The following is a 25,479-nucleotide window of genomic DNA, read 5'->3' on the forward strand; positions in this document are numbered from 1 at the left end:
GTCTCAGGGTGGCCACGAACTCACGGCCATCCTCTTGCCTCTGCCTCCCGAGTCCTGGGATGAAAGGCGTGCGCCACCACGTCCGACGAGTAGCATTTCTTATGGCAAAACAGAAAAGTTCAATTCCAGTTTCCAGGCTCTGGTTGTAATAAACCAATTGGGCAAGCTCTACAAGGTTGACTCACGTCCCCAAAACCTGTTGGAGGACTTATGTTCACCTTTAAATAGCAGTTTATAACTCACTTTAAAGGAACGGCCTGTTTACATTCTCTGCACTGAACTGCTGGATTTTGCCAATGTGGCATGTTATCTTGCAGAATTGGGAAGAAATCTGGATGTGCACTCTTAAGAAACCATGAAAACAAAAAACAAACTAAAAATGCTATAACCTTGGGGAAATCTATTGTTTTGATGTTACCTTCCTTCACCCAAATGTACCATTTAACCATTCTACAGAGTTTTGGAGAGTAGATTAGCAAGTTATGTAGAAATCTTGATGTCATTTTCTTCTGAGTGATGTTGTGAGGGTACTGATACTGTGGCTAAGTAAAGTCATTGTGATCTTGCAAGCATGATCCCATGGTGCACATCTGAAGATAACCAGGGCTAGTCAGTTTTATCCCATCACCAGAGAGAATGTTTGCAATGCTTTTGAGCCATCTCTTCCCTTTAAAACATTGGGGGAAAATCTTCCAAAGTTTAGAAAAAAAAAAAAAACTAATGCGGTATTATTTTGGGGAAGAAATCCACCTTTAAAAGAAGTGTCTCATGGTTCATAAATGTCTTGTGTTACTAATAATGACTTTCCTTTCTTTCCCAAGAGATTTGATCATTATAGAATTTGATAACATTCTTTTTAAAACGTCGAACGCTAGGATGGATGATGGATTTTTGCACTGTGGAAGAGTGGTTAGGTATTTCAGATGTTATGAGCGGTATCTTAAGTTCACAATTTCAACCTGTTACAGCTGGGTATAACAAGTGTTTGGATCATTTGTGATAATCTGTTTCGCTTTAAACGGCACAGTGAAATGACCACTCAGTGTCATTTGCTTTGGTCATTTGAAGATTGAGGAATAGCAAAAAGTTTTCTTGTGACCATGCCGCATATGCCTCTAGCCATTTCAGCAATATATTTTCCGATCTGCAGCCTTCACCTTCTGCAGCCCGCTCTCAGTGTTGTGCTTGCTCATGTAGAAGCGTCTACCTACTGAGCCGTTGGCAGTCCACCGCCTTTGTCTAGGCAGCTTGAGAGCAGTTCAATGCTGTTGAATTATGAGGATTTTATTTCTTCTTAACTTCCCTCTATGTGAAAGATTTCATGGCAAGTTAAGCTCCTCAAAAGATGGAGACCAATTAGGCCGTTTCAGTTTATGTTCTATGTAAAGCAGATGCTTAATAAAATTAAGAATACAATTGAGGCTCTCTTTGCTGGCACTTCAGTGGTGACTAATATATTCCAGTGGAGGACTTAGTCCCTCTGACTGCTCACATTCTACAGGGTATGGAGAAGAAAGGCTGGGGGCAGGGGGGGGGGGCAGGCGGATGGGCTCCCCGCCTAGCGAGCAGCAGCTGGAAACAAGCTCACCGTGTGCCATCTCACTCCCTTGCAGGGCTTGCTTTCAGAAATCCTCCGGAAGGAAGAGGACCCCAAGACTGCCTCCCAGTCCTTGCTGGTGAACCTTCGGGCTATGCAGAACTTCTTGCAGTTACCAGAGGCTGAAAGAGATCGCATATACCAGGACGAAAGGGAGAGGAGCCTGAACGCAGCCTCGGCCATGGGTCCTGCCCCTTTGCTGAGCACACCGCCCAGCCGCCCTCCCCAGGTGTGGCCTCCTCTTCCTGCCTGTACTCTTTCCTTCCTTCCTTCTTCTTCCTCTTCTTCTTCTTCTTCTTTTTTTTAAATGATTTCTATTTATTTATTTAAGAAAAAGAGAGGTAGATAGAATGGGTGCACCAGGGCCTCCAGCAAACAAACTGCAGATACATGTGCATCTGGCCTAACCTGGGCACTGGGGAATCAAACCTAGGTCTTTAGGCTTCACAGACAAATGCCTTAACCACCAAGCCATCTCACTGCCTGCCCCCCATCCGTTTCCTCTTTAAAAAATGCTGAAGAATGAATCTCAGCAAGACATTGGAGAAATACGTACAGATTTTTAAAAATACCATAGAGTTGCTTGAGATTTTGATAACAAATCACTAATTCTGATATCAAAGCAATAAGTTACTAAGTAGGTAAAGAAAATTGTTTTGTTCATGTTGTTATTTATTTATTTGCAAGCAGAGAGAGAGAGGTAAAGAAAGACTGAGGCACACCAGGACCTCCAGCCACTGCCTAGGAAATCCAGATGCATGCATCACTTTGTGCATCTGGCTTTATGTGACTACTGGGGAATCAAACCCAGGTTGTTAGGCTTTGCAGGCGAGCACCTTAACTGCTGAGCCAACTCTTCAGACCCAGAAATTTTGTTTTTGTTTTGTTCCATCCTTTGAAGATGTTTTTGATGTTGTTGTTGTTTTGTTTTATTTGTTTTTTGTTTTTTGAGGTAAGATCTCACTCTAACCCAGGCTGACATGGAATTTACTCTGTAGTCTCTCAGGATGGCCTCAAACTCATGGTGATCTTCCTAATCTCTGCCTACCAAGGGCTAGGATTAAAGGTGTGCACACCACACCCAGCTATTAAAGTATTTTCAATACCATAGAACAACAAAAAAATCAAGTCAGTTTTTTGCCACCCAGTTTTAGAACCTCCATTTGAATAGTAAATAAATAAAAATAAGTAAGTAATTCCATTTGTATTTATGCTTCCAATACGAACTGCAGCTGGTACTAATTACACATCTATCTCATTTGTGATCCTTCATCATTAAGTTTAATGTAATCCTTGAAGGCAACTTTAAACTGGGCTGATAAAGATCCCAGCCATATTCCCAGAAATGGGCATGTATTCTAATTTCCCCAAATTTTTCTACTTTTTAGCAAGACACAGTGGTTGCCTTTCTAATTTCCCCAAATTTTTCTACTTTTTAACAAGACACAGTGGTTGCCTTTCTAATTTCCCCAAATTTTTCTACTTTTTAGCAAGACACAGTGGTTGCCTTTCAGGTAATTTTGTGTTTGTACATTATCTTTTTTTTTTTTTTTTTTTTTTTTTTTTTTTGAGGTAGAGCCTTGCTACTCCGATTCATGTGCTCCCTTGGAACTCACTCTGTAGTCTCAATCTGGCTTTAAACTCACAGTGATCCTCCTACTTCTGCCTTCTGAGTGCTGGGATTAAAGGCATGTGCCACCACACCTGGCATTCATTGGACATTCTTATTGGCACTTGGTTTTACATCAAGTTCTTTTTTGTTGTTGTTGTTTTGTTTTTGTTTTTGTATTTTTTTGAGGTACGGTCTCATTCTAGCCCAGGCTGACCTGCAATTCACTGTGTAGGGCAATCCTCCTCCCTCTGCCTCCCAGGTGCTGGGATTAAAGGCATGCACCACCATTCCTGGCTACATCAAGTTTTAAAAGTAGCCACATACCTATTATGAAAATTCAACAAATGAGTCTCCAGTACAAACAGATTAATAAAAGTTTGATTGCAGAATAGACCCTGACCCTACAAGGAAATGAAATGTTTTGGTATGTTTAATTTGTAGCACGTACACTCTTTAGAAATAAGATTAACTAACTACACAGACATTGAATATGGAACACAAATTTATAACATAAAATCATACTGAGATTATATGTTCATATTAATTATTTTCAGGGTTTGTAACAAAAAAATAAGAAGCATACATTTCCAGATGTAGAAATCTAGCAAAAGCCTATTCATTTTCTTATGAGAGAGAGAGAGTGATTGTGCCAGGGCCTTTAGCCACTACAAACGAGCTCCAGATTCATGTGCCACTTTGTGCATCTGGCTTAATGTGGGTACCGGAGAATCAAACCTGGATCCTTAGGCTTCACTGACACATGCTTTAACCATTAAGCCATCTCTCCAGCCCACAAAAGACCAAAGGGTCTCCATAAATGAAAATTAGACATCATTTTTAGCCACTTGTCAAGGATCTTAGTGTGTTGATGTAATGTTCTAAAGTAATTATTTCTTAGAAATGCCACAAATTAAAAAAAAAAGTCACAAATATTCATTCTCTTCATATTTAATGAAAATCAGTACATCTTGATGTCCAGAGCAGGTTGTGAGTAAGTTATGGCTGTCATTATGCAAAAGAAAATCAAGTTTCCTCAAAAAGAAGAATGGCAGATGTATCCATGCATATATACCCACCTGCCTGCACAGACACACATGCACACACACACACATGCACACACATACATGCACACACACATGCACACAGAGGGTTACTGAGTTTGACTGGTTGCCTGTTCTGTAAAATACTTCCTAGCATAAAGAATTAGAATGAGGTTGGAGATATGGCTCAGCAGTTAAAGGCACTTGATTACAAAGACTGTGAGCCCAGGTTTGATTCCCCAGTACCTGTGTAAAGCCAGATGCACAAAGTGGTGCATGCATATAGATTTCATTTATAGTGGTAGGAAGCTATGGTATGCCTATTCTTTCCTTCCTTCTCTTTCTCTCTTTCTCTCTCTCAGAAATTAATAATTTAAAAAAAAATTAATGGGTACACCAGGACTTCTAGCTGCTATAAGCAAACTCCAGACGCAATCACTACTGTGCATCTGGCTTTACTTGGGAACTGGGGACTCAAACCCAGGTCATTAGGGTTTGCAGGCAAGTGCCTTAAGTGCTGAGCTATCTCTCCAACCCAAGTAATTAAAATTTTTTAAAAAGATTAGGAACTCTGTATCTGCATATATGAAACTGCATATATGACTTGAATAAGTGATTGTATAAAAATTACCTAGGACTGGGTCTTACCATTTTTCTTTCAATGTTTACTGTATACACCAGGAGTCAACCTTACTGCTCTAGTCATTACTCAATGGCCTCTGGTTGATCACTTGACCTGCAATGCTGATCAAAGAATTGCTTACTTAAGACCCATATGAATTTTAACATGAAGCATTAAAAAAAAATTCTGGCTTACATCAGACCTGGAGCATGTGCTTGGAGTCCAGTTACAGTAGCTGAGGCCCTGGCTCACCAATATTCTCTCTCTCTCTTTCTCTCTTACATTAAATAGAAGGCCAGTCTGTTGGGCTTGCCTCAAAATAAATAAATAAATAAATCTGCCCAATTTTATTTAGTAATTCTTTAATACATCTCTTGTTTTCTAGTTTTTCTATTGTGTTGAGAATGTTATTTGTTTTCCAAATATGATTCTGCTATTTATACACGAAGGTTTCTTTAGCTAAAGTTGTATTAATTTTTATTAAGTGATTGTGGTGGTTTGAGTCAGGTATCCCCTATAAACTCATGTGCTTTGAATGCTTGACTCCCAGCTGGTGGCAATTTGGAAGGCAGCTATGCTGCTCACCACTGTACCACCAACACAGACGCTGGTGGCTATTTGGGAAGTGGAGCCTTGCTGGAGGAGGTGGAGGGGTGGGCTCCATGCCATAGGTCAGCTCACTTTCCTGCTGCTGTTTCCCACCTGCTGCGGCAATGATGTGATGTCCAGCTGCTCATGCCATCTCTCCCCTGCCATCATGAAGCTTCCTTTGGTGACAGTAAGACAAAATAAGTCACTTTCCTCCCATCAACTGCTTTTGGTGTGGGTGCTTTGTGTCAGCAATGAGAAGATAACTACAACAGTGATATTTTTTTGATACATCCCGTACAATTCTATCTGATAGCTGTTCAGTGTGTTATGTATGAAGAAAGTATCTGCCATGGTGGTTTGGGCTAGAAAGTAAATACATATTTTTTTTATTTTTGTTTGGACCTAAACTATTGATTTTTCTGGTTGAAGCACCCTTAGCTGGACTTGATTGTTTTCAAGGGATATTGAGACCAAGCCCTTAGTTGGGACAGTCAGCCAATGATGAACATAAAAGTAGGTCGGTCTTGTAGGTTCTCTGCGAAGTTCTTTCTGTTTTTTTCTTAATGTGACATTCCTGGCCATCTAACCAAATTCAAAAATGACTATCTGTTATGTGTTATTTGCTACCATCCTCACCCCCCAAAACCTCTTTCCATATCTTAATGTTATTCTGACAATGCTCATCTCATTTTACCCTTTAACAATGATTCAGTGCCTTCAGTTGTAACAAATTCTTGATGTGTTCAAGGTAATCTTAACAAAATGAGTAGAGTTGGAGAAAAATGCTTATAAAGCATGTTGAGTTAGAACTGTTTCCTAGTAGTTAAAACTTGCTTAATGTCCTTTCAGAAAGTTTTCACTAATGTGAGAAGAAACTAGAATGAGTTGCTTTTTATTTGTTTTTGAGGTAGGGTCTCACTCTAGCCCAGGCTGATGTGGAATTCACTATGTAGTCTCAGGCTGGCCTCAAACTCAGCAGTCCTCCTATCTCAGCCTCCCAATTACTGGGATAAAAGTTGTGCCCCACCATGCCCAACTTATTTTTGGGAATAATGGACCTGCATGAAATATTCATAAATATTCCTAGAAGTTAAACACAGAGGACATGAAGGACAATGAACAAAAGAGTGTGTCACAAGGAGTCAGCTTTTTAAAGTTTATGTTTATTTATTTATTTATTTTTAATAACTTTTTGTTTTTATTTATTTATTTGAGAGAGAGAGAACAGGCACGCCAGGGCCTCCAGCCACTGCAAATGAACTCCAGACTCATGCGGCCCCTTGTGCATCTGGCTAACGTGGGTCCTGGGGAATTGAGCCTCGAAATGGGGTCCTTAGGCTTCACAGGCAATCGCTTAACCACTAAGCCACTAAGCCATCTCTCCAGCCCAAGTTTATGTTTATTTTTATTTACCAGGGCTTCCAGCCACTGGAAACAAACTCCAAATACATATGCCACTTTGTGCATCTGGCTTATGTGGGTACTAGGGAGTTGAGCCTTGAACCAGGGTCTTCAGGCTTCAGTGGCAAGCACTTAACTGCTAAGCCATCTCTCCAGCCCTCACGAAATCAGATCTTAAGATCACACCCTTCACTAGGAAGGAACTTCTTTGACCTGGGCTCTATCATCATGGGGCTGGCTGGGATTCATACAATGCCGGTGACTTCCATTTTCTTACTTTCTAACATGGTCCAGTGGAGGCAGCTGTAGGTGGACATTGTCCTCTGTCTGGGGCAGGAAGCACTGGGCCAGACCTGTTTGTTGAAAGCATATTTTCACAACTCACCTGCGCTGATCCAGGACATAAAAATACCTTGCTGATGATAATGGTTCACAGTTTTCTAAGCACCTTCACATGCATGAATTCATTGAATCCTAATGCTAACCTTCTGCTAGGAGAAAGAAAAAATCCAAGTGAGAGGTTTAATTAAAGTTTGCAAATCCCCTGTTAAAGTCTGGTACTTCTCCCACTACCTCACAACACAAACAAACTGATCTTAAGAGAAAATGAAAGTCCTCTTCTGCTTGCCCTAGATAATGGGAAGTTGCATTGTTGGATTAGAAAGAGGACCATCCTGTGCTGAGGAGATGGTTCAGTAGTTAAGGTACTTGCCTACAAAGCCTAAGGAGTGGGGTTCAATTCCCCAGTACCCATGTAGAGCCAGCTACACAAAATGGCTCCTATGTCTGGAGTTCATCTGCAGTGGCATTAGGCCCTGATGTGCCCATTCTCATTCTCTTTCTTTCTGTCTCTCTACCTACAAATAAATAAATAAAATTATTATTATTATTAAAATTTATTTATTTGAGAGCAACAGACACAGAAAGAAAGACAGATAGAGGGAGAGAGAGAGAATGGATGCGCCAGGGCTTCCAGCCTCTGCAAACAAACTCCAGATGCGTGCGCCCCCTTGTGCATCTGGCTAACGTGGGACCTGGGGAACCGAGCCTTGAGCCGGGGTCCTTAGACTTCATAGGCAAGCGCTTAACCACTAAGCCATCTCTCCAGCCCAATTAAATTATTTTTTAAAAAAGAAAGAAGAATGTGTTGAGGAGCATAGTCTTGACAGAATGGATGAAATGCTTACCAAATGACCCACTTGGGAAGACTTTGGACAATGGTGTTTCCAGGACTGCACAAAATACCCCTTAGAAACTTTGCTTACTGGAAAATGTTTAGGTGAATCCACTTCCCCCAAAGTTGCTCAGGTCTTACAGATTCCTTTTCTGACCCTGCTTTTCAAATTTTCCCAATGAACTTATTAAAGAAGTTTTATCAGTAGTAATTAATGATGATTTTCTGAGAATGATTTGTTCTACTGAGTAGATTAGTTTGAATGGATATTTTCCACCTAAGGTTTATTCTTAGTTTGGTTTTGTATATTGTTTAAAACACATATGTATAAGCTGGGCATGGTGGCACATGCCTTTAATCCCAGCACTCAGAAGGCAGAGGTAGAAGGATCACCGTGAGTTCAAGGCCACCCTGAGACTACATAGTGAATTGCAGGTCAGCCTGGGCTAAAGTGAGACTCTACCTCAACCCCCACCCCCCAAAAAAAAAATATTTGAAAGAGAGAGAGGAAGAGTCAGATAGAGAGAGAATGGTCATGCCAGGACCTCTAACCACTGTAAACAAACTCCAGATGCATGTGACACCTTGTGCATCTGAAGTTATGTGGGTGCTAGGGAACCAAACCTCGGTGCTTAGGCTTCTCAGGCAAACACTTTAACCACTAAGCTATTTCTCTAGCTCCACACATTGACTTTTGAAGTTAATTCATTAATTTTAACTTCTGTAAGGATTATCTGAAAACATAATTACCAAGTTGTGATTTTCACCTGAATTATATGATTACTTTTCCTTCATTTTCTTGTGTATCTCCTCCTATAATTTCTTAATTTCTTCTAATGTAAGGTGTGATATTTCCTAACAGTGCCTTAGAATGTATGCAGAGTCCACATAAGGAATAGATACTTAATCTGGTAGCTGCATTGTTTTATCTTTTCATAACAAGTCCCGCTATAATAGAAGTAATAAGTTCATCTTGATTATAGGTTCAGTTACAAGCATGAACTTAACACCCAAGAAAAGCCTTACTTGCTGTGAATTCCTTGGAAACCAGTAGTTTAAGGTTTTACTTACATGCTTGTAAACTATCTCTCATTAATGGTCATTTTTTAAATGCTACAACTTATAACTCTACTTGTCAAAGTTTAGACTTGGAAGATAATAGTGTTCCTACAAAAGAAAGAAATGTCTAAAAGTATCAAGCCATCACATTAAAGACCATTTCATCACCCATAAACATACCCATGATGTTACTAAGAAAACATTTAGAATTGGCATACCTTGGAAATGACACTGATTGAATGTCTAATATTAATTATAAGCCCATTAACTAGAAAACTTAGACCATAATGAGCTACATTTAGCAAAGGGCCACCAAACTACAGATTCACAATGTTTGAAAAATAAGAATCTTTCTTTTTTAAAAAAAATTATGTTTTATTTATTTGCAAGGCAAGATAGATGGAGAGCGAGAGAGAGGAAGAGAGAGAGAAAGGGCACACTAGGGCCTCTAGCCTCTGCAAACATATTCCAGATGCATGTACCACCTTGTGCTTCTGGCTTTACGTGGGTACTAGGGAATCAAACTCAGGTCCCTCGGCCTTGCAGGCAAACATCTTAACCAGTGTGCCATCTCCCAGCCTGAAGAATTTTTCTAAGTATGGAAATCCACAGATGAACACAAATTCCACATCACACTCTCTGGTCAACAGACTGAGTCTCTAATCCTTGAGCAATAGGCAAGTTCCTTCACTTCTCTGTTTGAATGGAACTTTTTCAGTTTTAATATTTATTTATTTATTTATTTATTTATAAAGACAGATAAGGGGGGGGAGAGGAGGAAGAGAGAGCATGGGCACCTTAGAGCCTTCTGCCATTGCAATCGAACTTCAGATGCGTGTGCCACTTTGCGCATTTGGTATAACGTGAGGACTGGGGAATCAAACCCAGGCCATTCGGCTTTTCAAGCAAGTGTCTTTAACCTCTCAGCCATCTCTCCAGCCCCCTTTTTAGTTTTAAAAAGGAGTTACTGTGATCCCTACTATGGGTTTTTAAGTAGTTTGAAAAGTTAATATACATTAACAGAATGGCTAGCACATAATAAACAGCTAATATTGCCAGCTTTTATCATCATCACCAGTAAAAGTGCATAAAATTGTGTGTGTGTTGGGGGGGGGGGAGGCGAGGAGCTACATGCTTGCAGGCAATGCTGCCTGCCTCAGAGCTCCACACAGTCACCAATGCAGACCAAAGGAGAGTTCTTGTGACAGCCAAAAGAGTGACTTGTTGCATGTAAAAGATAAATAAAATCACCCTGGGAAATGTGTGCTATGCTGTAGAGTTTTCATGAAATGAGAAGCAGACCCGGCTGGTGTTGCACCCTGTCCCCACACGGGAGGTGTAAGTGGCAGAGGCTCCCATTCTTAAGTACTTCCCTGGCGCCACCATAATGACGGAGTACTGCGCTCTACCATGATAAAAGCTATACCGAAGGCAATACCATTTATTTCACCTCCTGGGCTCTTTGTGGAGAAGAATGAAGAGTAGTTTGTTTTGCCTGGAATGAGCTACTTTATGAATTTTAATGGGTGATATAATATTAAAAGCTAAACCAGGATTAAAGAAGATTTTTCTTTTGTACTAAGCAAAAATAGTACTTAGTAGAGTGAAGTATAAAAGATTTTTGTTTCCATTTTTACCTGGGGAAAAATTCAGTGTTCATATGTTGAAAAGCTGTTCAAGTCAGTTTCCCTTAAGCAATAGCTGTGTTTAGGAAAATATGTGACTCCAGAATTTTAATAGCTTATCTGTGATAAGATGTGTATCTGGGCCAATGAGATGGTTAAAAGGAGGTTTGCTAAATATTTTTTAAGTGAGTAATCTAGTCAGGTACTAACTTTATGTTTTATGTTTTTCTTTTTTAAGTTTTCACCTCACATTCTTATTTGAAAAATGGGTCATATGTGCTTTTTCCCACTATTGTTGTGTTGGCTAGTAAGAAATGATTATTTGATTTTTTATGACTTAGAATCTTGTGTTTTGGTTCACATTATGATTAATTGCTTTATAGGAAAATTAACAAAAGAAATTTTGAGAAACAAAATAGCAGGGTAGAGGCAAATGATAGCCCCGCTCAAAGATAAATCCTCCAATTTACTTTTCACAAAAGAATGATAATTTCTGGAAAACCAGTCAAACCCCCAGGTTTTCCAAAGCGTGCTCGGTTACTGTTCCTGCCAGACCGCTGCGAGGAGAGCGTTTCTGGTGACGCGCCGGACGTGGAGCCCCCATTCCTCTAACGCTCAATTTTCAAAGTGATTGAACTGGCTTTTCTTTTCTCTTTCATTTAAGCAGTGAGAAAAATAGGTATTAAAAGGGACCCCCGTGGGGTGATCCAATCTATCCCTCTGCCTCAAAGCAAGACCACCCCAGAGCAAACCCTCAAATCTCACTAAAGCAACTTTGTACGCAATTTATGGTAATGCGTTAACTCTTCTGGCTTCTAAAGTGGTGTTTAGCAGATTATTGCTTCAAAGCCCTGTGTGCGTTCCTGGTGGCCTCCAGTCCTTACACACCTCAAGCACCCTTGCTGATTCAGTCTCAGGGCTGCAAAGGGGAGCCAGTGCTACTTGCCTAGCCTAGACTTGCCACTCCCTATCCAGGTGACAGAGTCACCTGTCCTGTCTTACCTGCCATGTCCTCTTCAGGCCTGTGGGGCAGCCAGCCATTGCAGAGTCTGGTTGGTCCTCTTCCTGCTCGCTGGGGTCATGTCTTCATGGAACTATCTCCCTACCTCGAGACAAATCGGGGAGCAGTTATTCTGCTCACTGACTAGAAGGTAGAAGCATTCAGAAGGTACACTTCACAGGGAAGTTTATTCTCAAGAATTGAATCCCGGGGCTGAAGAGTTGGCTTAGCGGTTAAGGCACTTGCCTGTGAAGCCTAAGGACCCAGGTTTGATCCATCAGTACCCATGAAAGCCAGATGCACAAGGTGGTACATGGAACAAGTTTGTTTGCAGTGGCTGGAGGTTCTGGTGCACCCATTCTTTCTCTATCGGCTTCTTTGTCTCTCTCATTGTCTCATAAATAAATAAATTATATATATGTATATATATATATGTGTGTGTGTGTGTGTATGTATATATATATATATATATATATATATATATATATATATATATATATATGCGCATTGGATCCCCATGGCCTCTCTCTTGCTTTTGCACTAGATATCTGGGGGACAGTGAGACAAACAAGGCCAGTTGGACTTGGAGCTGTATGCTTAACCTGAAATCCACCTCACTTTTCTGTTGTTTGAAATTCAAGTGCAAGGTGGTTCGTCACTAGAGGACAAAAACATGACTCTGAAAGAGCTGAAGCGGGGAACATGTGATTGGCAGACACACAGCCCTGCCATTGTACTAGTGGTTCCATTATAGTTTCATATGTTTCCTAGGAAAAAACTCAGCTGCATAGTTCATATGTAGATATATATTTTTTTTTCTAGTACTGCCTCATATCTATGTGAAAAAACTAAAATTTGGGGCTGGAGAGATGGCATAGTGGTTAAAGAGCTTGCCTACAATTCCTAACCACCTGGGTTTGATTCCCCAGTGACCACATAAAGCCAGATACACAGTGGCACATGCATCCGGAGTCTGTTTGCAGTGGCTAAAGGCCCTCATGCAGCCATTCTCTCCTCCTCCTTCTCTGTCTCCTTGCAAATAAATAAATAATATTTATAATTGGGAGATTAAAAAATAACAGCAAAAGATTATGAGTTTGAGATTTGATTTTTTTTTTTTTTTTTTTTGGTGTTCCAAGGTAGAGTCTCACTCTAGCTCAGGCTGACCTGGAATTCACTATGTAGTCTCAGGTGGCCTCAAACTCACTGCGATCCTCCTTTCTCTGCCTCTGGAGTGCTGGGATTAAAGGCGTGCACCACCATGCCTGGCCTGAGATTTGATTTTTAGACCATAGTTTTTTTGACATTTTACTGGATATTTCTTGTCATGGTGATCAAAGACTGAGCACTGAATTTTTTTTTTCCACTACCTTGGGATTATTCTTTTGGAATATATTTGTAGAGTCACTGGTATAGTTGTATTTTGTGTAACTGGCAATCATGTTCTATGAAATATTGGGAAACGTTTGCATGTTTTAAAAAGTTTTATTTACTTATGAGAGAGAGAATGGGCATGCCAGGGTGTCTAGCCACTGCAAACAAACTCCAGACATATGTACCACCTTGTACATCTGGCTTACATGGGTTCTGGGGAATCGAACCTGGGCCCTCAGTCTTCCCAGGCAGGCACCTTAACTGCTCAGCCCACACTTTCTTCTTGTCTGGTTCCACAAGTCAAAAGGAAGTCACTCTATATAAGGGTGCCAGGAAAAGATGCAATAATTATATACAGAACAGCTTGGACATCACATGTCAAATACAGCCAGCCTTTATGATAATTAAGCAAGGCATTCTACCTGTTTCATGGATGGATAGAAGATGTAAATATGCAATTCTGCAAATGGCTTTGTTATGGAAGATTTCTAAAATGAAACATAAGAGGAAAAGACATGAAAAGGAGCCTGACTCTGGAAGGCCATCATCTGTCTGGCGGCTGTTGGTGCCCCCGCTGTCTCTGGGGCATCATGGCACCCAGCAAGGATGTACCACTCTGTGAGGGTTTTAACTGTAGATTTCCTTTGTTAGGAATAGAATGGAAGGTAATTGGGAGACAATTTGTTTAGTGTTTTCCAGTCTTTGGAAGTACTCTGTTTTCCAGAGGAAAACTTACTTTATGGCATTATAATTCCTGACTGTCAGCTGGCAGTTGCTGTCACATTCCAGACGCCATCACCTGTGACAATGTGACTTCCTTAACTTGAGCAATCTGATCTCGGGGCCATCGCCGATGTTGAATGGCTGCATTGTGGATCACCGTGAGCATAAAAGGAGCCACAGCGTCCACTTTAGATGCTGAGCCCCGGATGCTTCCAAACAATTTGGCTGATGAAAACTGACAGCCATGTTCAAAATGTTTCGTAGGTGAAAACAGCCACCATTGCCACGGAGAGGAATGGGAAACCGGAGAACAGTACCATGAACATTAACGCCTCCATTTACGATGAGATTCAGCAGGAAATGAAGCGCGCTAAAGTGTCCCAGGCACTGTTTGCAAAGGTCGCAGCCACCAAGAGCCAGGTAAGGTCCTCTGTCAGATAGAATGGCATGTGCTCTGCTTGCTTGAACCCGGTCGCCAAGAGGCACCGTCTCTAGGTCTGCACGCAGCTGAGGGACTCCAGCGGTGGTCCAGTGTGGGTCACACACACCTGACCATGTGGTCATCAAGGTCTTGCTCCTAGACCAGTGTTTTCTTGGGCAATTCAGACAAGGTCTATTGTAATGTGTACAGCTTCTCTGCCTGATGCATTGTGTGACAAAATGATTCAATGACTGTTGCCTAGATGATTTTGATTCTGAAACATGGAAACTTTTTCTTCTCTGAGGGGCTATCCTCAAATATTAAATGTACTTATCACTTGGACACATGTATCCTTGCATATTAATGATTTTTCATTTTCTGTAGATGTGTACAGGACACACAAATTGAATTATGATCTGAAAATGTGTCTGACCCTGACCGATGGTTGCAATTGAATTGACTTCAAGTAGAAAAGTTGAAACCTCCATAAAATAAGATAAATAGTGCAGCTTTCTAGCAGTATGGTTGTTGTATATTGATTAATTTTTGTTCACTGGAGTAGAATTGTCTGCAGAGACAACCTCACATTTTTTTTGCCTGTTTGTTTTGTTTGTTTGTTTTTTGTTTTTGCTTTTTGTGGTAGGGTCTCACTCTAGCCCAACCTGACCTGGAATTTACCATGTAGTCTCAGGTTGGCCTCCTACCTCTGCCTCCTGAGTGCTGGGATTAAAGGCATGCACCCCCACATCTGGCTAATGTCACACTTTTTTATAAACCCTTCTCCAAATCAAAGACTTTTGTTTTTTCCTTCAAGGGAGTGTCTTACTCTAGCCCAGGCTGATCAGGAACTAACTTTGTAATCCCAGGCTGGGTTCTAACTCACAGCGAGGCCTTGTACCTCTGTCTCTGGAGAGCTGGGAGTAAAGGTGTGTGCCACCATGCCCGGCCCAAGAATCCTTTTAAAGGGGCAGAAGAATATCAAACTCTCTTCTCCTTTACAACAGTATCAAGGTAGGATTTAGAGGCAGACAGGGGCTGCAGGTGGGGTTTGAACAAATTAGAAATTTTCCATGTCTTTTTTTCATAATTGTTAATGAACTCCATTTCATATAATGTCTATTATCAATTTGTGATAAAATGTAGGATCTTGGAAGTATTTACAGCATGATGTGTTTATAATGCAATACCTCTTAATCTTTTGCTAACATTCTATTCCATCTACATTAATAGTGGCACTTAATGGGAGTTTTGCTTTAGACAAATGTTGATCTTGTTTAAGTTATAGGCCGGATGAAATACTTAAGGGATATCTTGGAAATGTTATATAAAAATGATTAAACTCAAGCTGTGGACTGTAAAAATTATAGCTTTATAGGCCACATGCCTGCCTACCCTTCAATCACTGTCAAAGTGATAATTTCTACAATAATATGTTTCTTTTATTGTGAGATTCTAAACACCAAGTGCTGTTTAAACATTAAACCGAATTGTTTATGTTAGCGCTGTACTCCGCGTGTCGTCCATCAGGCCACCGCAGTCTCTCACGGAATGTAAAATCCTGTCATGAATCATGGCTTGTATATCGGAAATTACTGTAATTTTGATTGGAAATTACAGGGCTCTTGAAATGTTTCTAATTATGATCGAATGTTCGAGCCGCTTCAAACCTGTGGGCTTCTTCGGATGCCTTCATTTACATACCAAGACTGTGCACCAGGCGATGTGTCGTCTTTGCTCCACCCAGATGCCCTGCACACTCTTGTTTTGATACTCCGTCTAATTATGATGAGGGTCTCTTATTTAAATATATGTTATCTTGCCTTTCTTTCTAAACCTTACTCTTTTTTTTTTTTTCTCCTTCTTGGCCTGTCCAATTACTAAGTACAACTGACTGCATTCCTATCAGGGCTAAGCACTTTCTCTCACTCTCCAACATGGAGAAGCTAGACATCTATTATTATAATCAGGTCAGCCATGACACAGCAGCAACAAAAACCCCTTTGAGAAAGTATCACTGAGTTGTCAGTGAACTCAATTCCAACCCCTATTTCCTTACTCACGGTGGCTCAGCTCCCTGTAGTTAACAACCTCTTTGCCACCTTTCTCTTGATTCTTACTGTTTGGGGGTGTTTTTATTTATTTCAAAGAGAGAGAGGAAAGAAGAGAGGAAGGAAAGATGGAAGGAAAGAAAGAGGCATAACAGGCCCTCCAGCCGCTGCAAACAAACTCCAGATGTATGTGCCACTTTGTGCATCTGGCTTTACATAGGTACTAGGGAATAGAACCCAGACTGTCAGGCTTTACAAGCAAGTCCCTTTAACTGCTGAGCCATCTCCCCAGACCCCAATCCTTTCATTTAAATAACACCATAGATTCTCTCTACCTTTAGGCTGAAGTATGGATTTTGGAATTACTCAGGAAGGAGCAGTGATGGGCCACCTCAGTCACGTGTGGCAGTCTGTGGGGAAGAGGGGGCTTATCCTTGTCCTCTGTACCCTGCTTTTGGATGAGCTTCACTGAGATCCTGCTTCTGCAGTGTGGAGGGGGCTTCTTCCAAACATCAGCTGCTCTCCTAGACCCCCCCCCCAAACTTTCAGCTCACTTCCTCATCAGTGTTTGAGGAAGATCCAAAGAGCCACTGGTAGGCTATGAACCAAGCAAATGACTAACTCTCCATTCCTTGAATGAATAGTTCATCCCAACTTCTAATGTAGTCTACCTTCCTAGCAGAGCATCTTGTAGTTTTCTTTTTGTTTGTATTTTTAAAAATATATTCATTTACTTATCTATTTATTTGAGAGAGAGAGAAAGGGCAAACCAGGGCCTGTAGCCACTGAAGATGAACTCCTGACACATGAGCCACCTTGTGCATCTGGCCTACGCACGAGGCAGTCAAACCTGGGTCCTTAGGCTTCACAGGCAAGTGCCTTAATTACTAAGGCATCTCTCTAGCCCTCTTGTAGTTTTCTTTTTTTTATGGTCTCTTCAGGTGTCAGCTCTACCTTCTTTATGAAAATATATATGAAGATGAAAGATTATTTAAAAATAAGGGAGCTCCCAAACTGAATATATCACCATAGAAAATCTAGGAAAAGTGAATCATTCAGGTTGGGTTCTGTTTGTCTTCACTGATATTTTGGTTTCTCTTTTATTTTAATTAATTAATTTATTTATTTATGTATATGAGAGGGGGGAAGGAGGAGAGAGAGAATGGGCACGTCAGGGCCTCTAGCCACTGGAAAGAAAATCCAGATACTTGTGCCACCTTGTGCATCTGGCTTTACATGGGTACTAGGGAAACAAACCTGGGTCCTTTGGCTTTGCAGGCAAGCACCTTAACCATTCAGCCATCTCTCCAGCCCACCCTGATGTTTTAGAAACAAACTCAGATAGGTCTTCAAGCTGCACTTATGGCCAACATTTGTAATTTCTACGGTAGTTCTTTACACTTCAGATAATGTGTGCCAGGGCTTGTCAGAGCGCAGCAGTGGTCCATCAATATGGAGTGTTCGTGGGAACAGGGTGGGGTGGGGGAAAAGGGAAGATGGCTCAGATGGTGGGCACAGTGGCTGGGCAAGCATGAGGATTTGAGTTTGAAGCCCAGCACCTGTGTAAAATCAGAGCCTGGTTGCACATGCCTATGACCGCAGTGCTGAGAAGTTTGATGACAAGAAGGGTCACTTGGGCTGTGTGGTCAGCCAGTCTAACTGTAAAGCAGGGGAACTCCTGTTTCCGTGAGAAACCCTCTCAGAGAAATAAGACAGAAAAGTGACAGAGCAGCAGGATGCCCATCATTTTCGTCTGGCCATCCTTCTTTTGTTCAAGGCCTTCCCATGCATTATACATTCTCTACATTTAAGTATTTTTATTTATTTATTTGCAAGCAGAGAGAGAGAGAATATGCACTCCAGGATCTCCAGCTGCTATGAATGAACTCCAGACACATGTGCCACCTCGTGCATCTGGCTTTACATGGGTCCTTGGGAATCAAACTCAGGTTGTTAGACTTTGCAGGCCAGCGCCTTACTGGCTGAGCCTTCTCTCCAGCCCCGCTCTCTACCTTTAATTAGTCATCCTTCCTGAGCTAGTGTTCTCTCTCTTTGCTTACACATGAAAGTCAGTCAGCCAGCAGTAGGACCAACTCCATGTTGCGTCTTCTTCTTACTATTTCCTCACCTCCTGAAAGGTAAAGGGCAGAGGAGCCTGGGATATGACCTTAGCTGATAGTCATTGCAATGAGGGCTTTCGCTATTTTTCTTTCATTTACATTCATGGAACACAGGGTCATCCCAGCACAGAGCCCCTGGAATCCATGCTTTTCCTGCCTGATGGAGGGAGTTATAGATGATGAGCGAGCCAGAGGAGGTTAGCTACAATCTAGGCTGCGTCCCTGGCACCTTATTGAGCCCAAGATTGACATGGGAAGAGGATACATGCTATAATGCATGCAGATGAATTTTGACTTTATACAGCACTGTACATAAATGGGAGGCATTTCATAACGAGCCAAGTAAGAGCTCTGGTTCTCTGTATGGGGGAAAGTGATTTATTTACCATGTATTTATGTATTTGGAATACTTTCCATTTTAAAAGGTAACAGTGTACTCTGCAGTGACTTGTGGACAAAGTATTTCCAGTCCATGTAGATCCTTCCATTTCACCTGTATTATATTCTCTCTGCTCTTCAATGAATAATCGAAATGAGATTGTTTTAACTCTAATAGAAACATCTGAATAAAATATGCCCGGGAAAACGGAAGGTAGGCTGCTTTGTGCTTGGTTAGGAAAGCAGGCTAATGCGAACTTGAAAAAGATGATCTGCTTTAAGCATAATGTGAAGAGCTACAAATGAATACACTTTATATTTGGGGTATTCAAATAAGCTGCAGCTTTTCAAGTGAGTCATATTGGAATTTTATCAAACATCTAGTCTGGTAACATTCAAAGTATTATGAGAGCAGAATTTGCTAATTTTACTGTTTAAAAAAATAGTTGATTTGGGTAATAACCATTATGGTATCAAGGTTCGGTTACTGTTCATTGGTTAGAGTGTTTTCATCTGGGAGATGGAAGTGGAATTTTTTTTTCCTTAATAGCGGCAGATGTTGGAATCTAATTTTATTCCACTGCAAACCCCTCGAGAGCTCTGAGACTTAAGGTGTGTGTCCAGCAAGGGGACAGTAACGGCACTGTAGGCCTTGCCTTGTACACCGAATTGTTACATTGGTTTTCATGTTTGCAGAGCAGAGTCTGCAGATACAGCGGCACAGTTAGAGCCAAGGGTTTTTCTGCAGTATCTCCATGTGTGTTTAGGAAATGAATACTCTCATGTGCATCATGGAACAGGTTGTGACTTCCAAGCACAACAGCTAGATAGTGATTTCCTTTAACTGGAAATCTTGTGTGCAAATCTTCGTAAGTTCGAGGACTCTGCCCCAAATAATTTGGGCTAGATTAATAGATAAGGTTTTTAATGTGTAACAAACAAAAAGATTTTTTGACTCTTCAAAAATAGAATGACTTCTAGAAGAGACCAAATAATTTAAAGCCACCCTCTTTTTTTCAATTGTCACTTCTTTTGCCCACCCCAAGTCAAACACTTTTATATTAGAGATTCAAGGTCTCTAGGGTTAGTGGTGAGTGAGAGAAGGAGCTAGTGTTTTTTGTATCATCAAAGGTTTGAAAGACAAACATTATTCTCATTTTGAGGTTTAACTATTCTTAGATGGTGATTAGGATATCTTAAATATGGTTCACAGACCAGTGGGACTAGAAAGAGAGTTAAAAGTATAGTTTTCCATGCTGGGAATTGAAGTTTATAGTGACAAAATCCGGAAATAGAATCAGGGAACCTGTGTCACTATATTCCAGCACATGAGGGAAGGCACCTTTTCTTTCTTCGGGTGAAGTGACGCTTGGCGGAAGCCACGGTTTAAAGCTGTGCGTTGATTCACTCTTTGGGAATGTTCACGGAACAGACTTTGCTCCAGCATGGTTTCACCTGGGTAGCCTATTTAAGGCATGCAGGAAGCCCTGCAGACAAGAGCATCACAGCTCCTGTGTATTTCTGGCCCACATCCTTTCGCAGTCATCTGTGAGGAGAGGCTTACGTTGGGTCCTCAGAGCCCATCCCCTGGAGAGATGAAGGTGCTTGAAAGAGAGAGATCGCATCCTTTTTCACCCTCTCTCTCTCTTTCACTAGGTTGGTTAGTTGTCAGTTTTCCCTGGGTCCCTTTACTTGAGGGAGGAAAAGGCAAAAGGACCTTTTGTGGGAGAAAGAGGGGAGAAATAAGACCAGAGCATAGTCTCTGTGGCTCACATCTCAGCCATCTGCTGGGTCACATGGAACCCACAGTCGTGGAGGCCCCTGTATTTCTCAAATAAGAAGATGGATCTATCACGTGTCCTCCTTTAGGTGTAGCAACGTGTGGGGACGTGGAGAATCCACATTGCTTCAAGTCCTCGAGAATACTGACTGTTTCTACTTAAATGCCATATGGGCGTGTTGAAAACAACGGTGTAAAATGTTGATATACTCTGATAACATGAAGTTCAGGAGGGTCTGTTAGGTGATAGTCTTTTTTTTTGGGGGGGGGTTCAAGGTAGAGTCTCACTCTAGCCCAGGCTGACCTGGAATTCGCTGTGGAGTCTCAGGGTGGCCTCGAACTCACAGTGATCCTCCTACCTCTGCCTCCCAAATGCCGGGATTAAAAACGTGCACCACCATGCCCAGCATAGGTGATGGTTTTAGGAGCTAATTGAATTTATGGATCAGTCTGAGCACTTTTAAGATTTCTATGTTCTAAAAATGAGCATATGTTTTAATAAGTCTAAGATTTGATCAAGCAGGTGATCCTGATACTTCCCCATTTTTGGCTAAAAAATGCTGTAAAGTGGCAGCTTAAACTATGCTGTTTTAACTTAAAGTCAGGCAAAAGATCATTGACCATTTTATTTATTATTTTTATTTTAATGTGTGTGTGTGTGTGTGTGTGTGTGTGTGTGTGTGAGAGAGAGAGAGAGAGAGAGAGAGAGAGAGAGAGAGAGAATGTGTATGTATGTGTGTTTGGTTTCTCCTGGCTGACCTGGAATTCACTATGTAGTCTCAGGCTGGCCTTGAACCCGTGGCAATCCTCCGATCTCAGCCACCCAAGTGCTGGGATTAAAGGCGTGCACCATCATGCCTGGCTTTGTTTTGTTTTTTTCAAGGTAGGGTCTCACTCTAGCCCAGGCTGACCTGGAACTTGCATTGTAGTCCCAGGCTGGCCTCACAGCAATCCAACTTCTGCCTCCCTAGTGCTGGAATCAAAGGCATGAACCACCGTGCCCAGCTCATTGGCCATTTTATTATTGCTTTCAAATATCTTAAAATTTTCACTTTTTACCTCTACATTTAAATTGGATGAACTGACAGCCACAAGTGCATTTACCTGTAGTTTTGTACATGCGTTATAAAGCACAGGCCAGCAAGGTGTGTGTTTTTAGAATCTGCCTTGTTCACAGAACTCCTCTGGTGCTGGAAGGGTGGCATGAGCTGAGAAGGGAGAAAGTGAGCATCCGGGGCAGTCGCTGTGAGGGTCGCACTCCGGTACTGCTCTTAGCTGTGGCTGCTGCAGGCAATTCTTCAGGACATGAGCAGCAGAACACAAAGTGAAAGGGAGCCGTGATGAAGGCTCCGTGTCATTCAGCTGAACTCTGTAGAACCGTCACTCTGAGCTACTAGACTTTAACAGACTTCCAGACTAAAAGGCAAAGTGTTTGTTCCCAAGTCTCAATAGTTGTCTGTTATGTTTTTGATAATGGAGGTGGGTTTGATTTAAACATTATTTTTGTTTTGTTTTGTTTTGTTTTCGAGGTAGGGTCTCACTGGAGCTCAGGCTGACCTGGAATTCACTCCGTAGTCTCATGCTGGCCTCAAACTCACAACGATCCTCCTACCTCTGCCTCCCAAGTGCTGGGATTAAAGGCATGTGCCACTATGCTGGGTTATCTTCTATTTTTTTTCCCCGCACATGAGAACTGAAAATAAAAACCCATGAAATGAAAGAGCTATAATGTAATGCTGTACTATTACAACTTCACATCAACAAAAGGTGCTAAGAAAGGGAGTGACCTTACGCAGTATTGTGGCGTGTGTGTGTGTGTGTGTGTGTGTGTGTGTGTGTGTGCGCGTGCGCGCGCGCTTGCCTGCTCCAGAAGGAGCACCTTTAATATCTTGAAAAGTAACGTTAGAGATTACTCAATTTCTTCTAAGTAGGCTTGTTATACTTTTCCACACATGCAGTTCTTCCACAGAGTGAAATGACATGAAATTGCAGATCACCCTGTTAAAAATCAATTCCTATATTTGAGAGACAAGTAGAAAGTTAACTAATCTATGATTTATTACTAAATACCTTGTAAAACACAAGCTCCTTTACCATGTGCGTCGTTGATTTGTAATTTTCAAATTGATAAAGTTCATTTCCCCCCCCCCCCTTCTCCCTAAGCCTTCATCTACTTCTGTGGTAGGTTAATAGAAAAATCTATTCTTTTTTGATTTCTTGACTCAACGGTTTCACTCGCTTTTGGGTAAATTTTCGAACAATTCCCTTTCCCCAGCCAGCGTGCTTCAGAAATTGGGTTTCGACACACTGTTTCATCAACCGCCAGTCTCCTCGGCCGCCCCAGTGCCTCTGATTGCGTAAATCAGATCATAGACAGCATGCTGTCGTATAATAAGGTGTCTGATCCTTATTACAAGTTTGTTGATGCACTGGCTCCTTCAAATTGACCATCGCAACACATGGTTTCTCCTGAAACTAGCTGTGATAATTAGCGTGGTTCTAATGAGACAGAATGTCACTGATCTTGCGCTGAACTGTCGAGTATCGACGCTACGGATGGGAACTGTCAGAGCTCGCCATCTGTGACAGGGCTTGGCATATTCCAGTGGCAAGGTAGAGCGTGCTCAATAGAGTGTTTTCAGACAAATGGCCCTTTGCTTGGATGGGGGCTTCGTGTGCCGCTCAACTGGAAGAGAAAGGACAGCCCACCTTGGTCCTGCACCCATTTTGATACCCACAGGCAGCTTATTTCAAAATCTCTGAGCCACGTCGCCTGTGAGAGGCAGCTTTTGTCTGGCCGGTGAATTTCAAGTGCAGGTGGGTGCCAGCCTCTCCCACTTGTCCTGTGTCGCCAGTTCATAGGTAAAGCAGTCACTGCAGGTAGTTCGCTCCGCCCCTCCCCCACCCCCGGTTTATAATTGCCTTGTTTAGAAGAGATTTGTTGGGGAGCTGAGGGATGGCTCTGAGTGGCGGTCTGATGTCAGGGAGAGAAAAGGGGAAGTGGAGAAACAGTTGCAGTATGGGGAAGGACACCCAAGTGAAATGAAACAGAATTCGAATGGACAGGACCCTTGGCTGTGCAGACTCCAGAGAGAAGGAGGGAGCTTGAGCTGGTCCAGGGCCGCTGATCATTCCAAAATATATTTTGTTACTCTCCGTTTCCTCGTCTCTGGCAGACCACACAGGGCTTGTTCTGAAGAACATTTTCACTAATCTGATCAGGCAGCCAAATACGCCGGGAAAACTGCTTTAATGATCCCACTAATTACCTCAAGTCAATATGAACCGTATTATTAGACTGAGGGAAAATATTCCATTAGGTCTCTCCCTTGGGAGTTTCTCCGCTTTGTGATGTCACCGAAGCCTTCACCCTCTCGCTTGTAATTAATTTTATTTACACACACAGGCACGCACAAGGTCACACCTGCAGAACCGGAGCTGGCCAGGGAGCTTGTGGTACTCCGGCTTAATCAGATCTGTCATAATTACCATTCTGCGTGTTTCTGACACACGCTGTGAAATATTTCAATTTAACTGCTGCTACCAGCACAACCAGATGTAGTGCGAGCGTGGCTGCATTGGAAATATTATTCCTCAGGATAAACCTCTCTCTCTCTCTCCCTCTCTCTTTCTCTCTCTCCTCCCCCCTTCACAGCTAATGTAGCACAGAAGCCGATGTATCCTGTAAATCTTGAATGCAGTGCTAGATTGATAACAGGCGATTAGACAGTTTAACCACAAACAGCTTGTTCATTTTTCACAAATGAAAACCACATGTGGTGTAACTAAAATTTCAGACCCTTTTTTTTTTCTAAGGGTTGGGGTACGTGTGTGTGTGTTTCGGATGTGCTTAAATTTAAAAAAATGCAATTAAAGGAAGTTAAGTGTCTAAAACAATGGAGAAGTTACCTAGTGTGTGTGTGTTTTTTTTTTTTTTTTTTGCACCCCGCTTTGCAGGTTATTTTTATCAAAATCTTTAGCAAATTTTATTTCTTTTACACTTTGACCAAAATTCAAGTAGAGAAAAAGATTGCACTTTTGGGATTTTTTTTTTTTTTTTTTTTTTGCCAGGTGTGTTTAGCTATAATATTCCTTTGCTCTCATGTCTTTAAAAAAAATTTTTTTTAGAGTTAACCCTTTGTAACATAAACCTTGGTTAGGTTTCTAACAGTGAACATATGTACTTTCCTTTAAAAAAAGAAAAACAGGTTTTCTTATTTTTGTGACAAAAAGTTGATACTGTAGCCTTTGTGGTAAGATGTTAGACAATCCCAAAACAAAACTGGTCCCAGCCGGGAAATGCACATAACGCTGCTCAAGGTCTCACAGGGCTTTTCTGGGAGGTGGCCATGAGGACCAGTGACACTGCACTGCATCATTAGTGACCCCAGGGTATCTTTGGGACCAGGGAACAAAGGGAAGCTAGTTATCCTTAGGCTCTGAGGAATCCAGTCACATGCAAACTCAAAGTGTAGATGTCCTAGAGAGCTGAGAGATGATAGAAAAAGAGCAGAGTGAAAACGGACCCAGGGGTTATGGTGCTTGCCTGCAAAACCTCACAACTCAGGTTCGATTCCCCGGCGCCCCCATAAAGCCAGATTCACAAAGTGGTGCATATATCTGGAGTTCATTTGCAGTGGCTGCAGGCCCTAACATACCCATTCTCTCTCCTCTCTTTCTCTGTCTCCTCTCTCTCTCGTCTGCCTGTCTCTGTGTGCAAGTAAGTAAAGAAAACCACAGACAGAGACCTTTGTCTCTTTTTTCGTTAAATGTTTTGCTTATTGTTTATTTGCAAGCAGAGAGCATAGGTATGTCAGGACCTCCTGCTACTGCAACTAAACTCCAGATACATGTCACTCTGAGTCTGGCTTTAAGTGATTGCTGGAGAATCATCAAACCTGGGCCATCAGGCCT

General features: G+C 41.7%; 1 protein-coding gene across 7 annotated transcripts in view; it reads left to right on the forward strand.

Annotated features, from left to right (window-relative positions):
* Nucleotides 1-25,479, forward strand: part of Satb1 (SATB homeobox 1) — a 123,842-nt gene that overhangs the window by 72,534 nt on the left and 25,829 nt on the right. For all 7 annotated transcript variants that reach the window (XM_045135840.1, XM_045135843.1, XM_045135841.1 and 4 more), the window contains exons 8-9: nucleotides 1,614-1,826; nucleotides 14,083-14,238. In XM_045135840.1, coding sequence (XP_044991775.1) covers nucleotides 1,614-1,826; nucleotides 14,083-14,238 — 369 coding nt within the window. The remainder of the gene's footprint in view (nucleotides 1-1,613; nucleotides 1,827-14,082; nucleotides 14,239-25,479) is intronic.

The sequence above is a fragment of the Jaculus jaculus genome, chromosome 16 (genome assembly GCF_020740685.1).
Source record: "Jaculus jaculus isolate mJacJac1 chromosome 16, mJacJac1.mat.Y.cur, whole genome shotgun sequence".
In the NCBI taxonomy this organism is placed as follows: Eukaryota; Metazoa; Chordata; class Mammalia; order Rodentia; family Dipodidae; genus Jaculus; species Jaculus jaculus.